This window comes from Terrapene carolina, unplaced genomic scaffold (genome assembly GCF_002925995.2).
Source record: "Terrapene carolina triunguis isolate 2854851 unplaced genomic scaffold, T_m_triunguis-2.0 Scaffold26264, whole genome shotgun sequence".
Taxonomy (NCBI): Eukaryota; Metazoa; Chordata; order Testudines; family Emydidae; genus Terrapene; species Terrapene triunguis.
Genome location: NW_020690615.1, coordinates 1 through 3,417, shown reverse-complemented (window position 1 = coordinate 3,417; position 3,417 = coordinate 1). Strand labels below are relative to the sequence as shown.

General features: G+C 56.3%; 1 protein-coding gene across 1 annotated transcript; it reads left to right on the top strand.

Annotated features, from left to right (window-relative positions):
• Positions 1–123: 123 nt before the first annotated feature.
• OSGEP (O-sialoglycoprotein endopeptidase) lies at positions 124–3,366 on the top strand (the record flags this gene model as incomplete). The annotated part of the gene is made up of 7 exons (XM_024224239.3): positions 124–299; positions 407–502; positions 1,879–1,928; positions 2,052–2,130; positions 2,244–2,309; positions 2,638–2,728; positions 3,076–3,366. Coding segments are annotated over 7 exons (689 nt in total), but the record flags the coding sequence as incomplete, so codon positions are not given.
• Positions 3,367–3,417: the final 51 nt, after the last annotated feature.

Below are 3,417 nucleotides of genomic sequence, written 5' to 3'. Positions count from 1 at the left end.
CCCTATGCCCAGGGTGAGTGGGGGTGGGGCCGGGGGCCAGGCCCTATACCCAGGGTGAATGGGGGGGTGGGGGGGTGGGTGGCCCCCCAAGGGCCCCGTGCTGACCCCGCACTCTCCCTGCAGGCCCCGGCATGGGCGCCCCACTGGTGACAGTGGCAGTGGTGGCCCGGACGTTGGCCCAGCTCTGGAACAAGCCCCTGCTGGGCGTCAATCACTGCGTGGGCCACATTGAGATGGGCCGGCTGATCACGGGCGCCCAGAACCCCACCGTGCTGTATGTCAGCGGGGGCAACACCCAGGTAGGGCTGACGCTCCCCCCTCACCTCCCCCCCCGCGCCACACTAGGCCCCCACCCAGGAGATCCCGGCAGCCCTGTACATCCCCCCGCTCTGTTCCTCTTTCCCAGGTCATCGCGTACTCGGAGCGCCGGTATCGCATCTTCGGGGAGACCATCGACATCGCCGTGGGCAACTGCCTGGACCGCTTCGCCCGTGTGCTGAAGGTGAGAGGGCACTGGGGAGCCAGAGGGTTGGGAGTCAGGACTCCTGGGTTCTATCCCTGACTCTGGGAGGGAAGTGGGGTCTAGTGGTTAGAACCGGGGAGGACCGGGAGTCAGGATGCCTGGGTTCTATTACCATTAAGTGAGTCACCCAGAGTTTTTCCGTTTCCTGATTGTGGCACTTCAACATTAACAAGTTTTTTGGTATTTAATTTCCTTGCTTTTTAAAAAACAGGGCGCCAGGTTCCAATCCCTCTGGTTCCTTCACTAGCCACATTTAGCGACAGCAACATTGGAGAAATGTCGCTTCAAGATTTTAACAGTCACATGACTCCAAGTTCTGGTGTGTTTGGGTGAAGTTGTTCATTTTAAACGCAAGGGAATTCCAGATTAGTGTTGGTTTTGTGCACACGCTCGTCGAAAAATACTCGGTGCAATTTTAAACTTAACCTAAGTTTTTTGGAGTGGAATTTCTTTGCTTTTTTTCTAAAGGCAAACAAGAATTTTCTTAGTTTGGTTGCTTTTTAAACAAACTCGCAATTTTATTCTCTTTATAATCCAAGAATACTGTACAAAATCAGATGATGTTTAGCATATAACTTGCTTTATATAAGAGTTGAAATCAATCTCTTTCACAAACATTCTATATGCTTCCATTTTTTAAAAACCTCACACCCAATTTCCTGGATTTCTTGTAAAATTATTTTCTTCCCTGTGGCAGGAGCAACTGAAGATGAGGTTTTCTGGCATGGAATTTCCTTGCATTTTAAAGAAAAGAGTAACTTTTGTTCTCCTTCTCCCTGAAATTGGGGAAATTAAATGCCAAAATCTAAGGTTAATGGTAACTTTACAGTCAAACATTTCCAACTAAAGCCAGCATAAAATTAGATACTTTTGTCAAATAATCTGCACTCACTTAGTTGGAGACTTTGCATTAATTTTAACATTAATCTAAGATTTTTGGCATTCAGTTTTCTGCTTTTAAAAGCCAGGAGCAGGCTGTGGGGATCTTCAGCATTAACCGAGGTTCTTGGCCTGGAATTTACTGGTTTCTTTGCAAGTGACGTGGAAAATGATTGTGAGATTTAGCAGTAAATCAATACGGAGCTTTGGCAAACGGGCCCCAGGCTTCGTTCCCCTCTCTGTAGCTCAAAACTGGGGGGGACCGATTTCACCTGAGTCCCACCAGAACACCCCCTGCCCTGAGCCTCGCTGCAGGAAAGGTTTTGGCCTGAAAGGAGCTGGTGTCTTCAAGTTGTTCCCCCCTCCCCCCCCCCAAAATGGACCAAAGCAAAGTGGGGGGGGCTCGTAGGTTGGGATGGGGCCTTCTGGTACCCCCGCGTCCAGCCTTACCCCCCCTTGGTGTCTCTTCCTCCTAGATATCCAATGACCCCAGCCCTGGCTATAACATCGAACAGATGGCGAAGAAGTGAGTGGTACCAGCTCCGGGAGGGGAGTGGGGTCCAGAGGGTTGGAGCAGGGCTGGGAGTCAGGACTCCGGGGTTAGATCCCTGGCTCTGGGAGGGTCTAACACAGTCTCCTCTCCCCCCAGGGGACAGAAGCTGGTGGAACTGCCCTACACAGTGAAGGGAATGGATGTGTCCTTCTCAGGGATCCTGTCCCACATAGAGGTGAGGAACTCAGGGGTCCTGGCTCCCAGCCCCTGCTCTACCCACTAGCCCCCACTCCCCTCTCTGAGCTGGGAGGGAACTCAGGAGCCCTGAATCCCCTCTCTGCCCTGTAGGAGGTGGCTCACAAGATGCTGGCATCAGGAGAGTGCACCCCGGAGGATCTCTGCTTCTCTCTCCAGGTGAGGAACGGCCCAGCTCAGGGCTGGGAGAGCAGGGGCTGCAGGTCAAGAGTTAGGAGCACCGTCCCTGGACGTCAGGAGGTGGGGAGTGCAGGCTGGGAGTGAGACGCACCATGGGAGCTGGGGAAGGGGGCTGCGAGTCTGGCATGAGGAGCACTGTGGGAGCTGTAGGGAGGGAGTGAGGAGTGCCGAGCGGGGGGTGGGGGGGCTGCGGGTTGGGAGTGAAGCGCACTGTGGGAGCTGCAGGTCGGGAGTGAGGAGCGCCGAGGAGGGGGCGGGCTGTGGGTTGGGAGCAAGTGACACTGTCCTAGCTGTGCTGCGCCCCCAGGAGACGCTCTTCGCGATGCTGGTGGAGATCACGGAGCGGGCCATGGCGCACTGCAGCTCACAGGAGGCCCTCGTCGTGGGCGGAGTCGGCTGTATGTGCCGGGACCATGGCGCGAGGGGGGAGGGTCACTGCATGGGAACCCTGCCTCCCCACCCGGTCCCCATACTTAGCCCCCCACCTGCTTCTCCACTCGCCCCCTGCCTGCCTCCCTCCCTCCCTCCGGGATCGCTGCCCTAGGGCAGGGGCTCGCTGGGCTCTCCCCCACAGTCCTGGCAGGCGCAGCCTTGGGCTGGTGCCTGGGCTCAACTGAGGCCATCGCAGCTCGTGTCACTTGTGTCCTGAGACTGGGGTCTCAGCTTGAAACCTGCCCCCTCCCCAGGTGTCACCACCCCACACCAGCTTGTGCCCCCCAAGCTCTAACCCTGCCCCCTCCCCCAGGTAACATGCGGCTGCAGGAGATGATGCGGATCATGTGTGCAGAGAGGGGAGCCAAGTTGTTTGCTACAGATGAGAGGTACCGACTGCCCGTCAGCTTGCCCTGTGGAGCTAGGGTCCCAGCAACCCCTTAGCCCGCCCTAGCTTGGTGGGAGCGGTGGGATTCTCCCCCCAGACAGTAGCTCTTGGATTCCCCTGGGAGATTCTGGGCTATGGTGCTTTAGGGCATTGGCACCCCTACCCCGGAGCCAGGAGAGAACCCAGGAGTCCTGGCTCCCAACCCCCCATCTCTCCTTTCTAACCATTAGACCCCACTCCCCTTCCAGAGTTGGGGATAGAACCCAG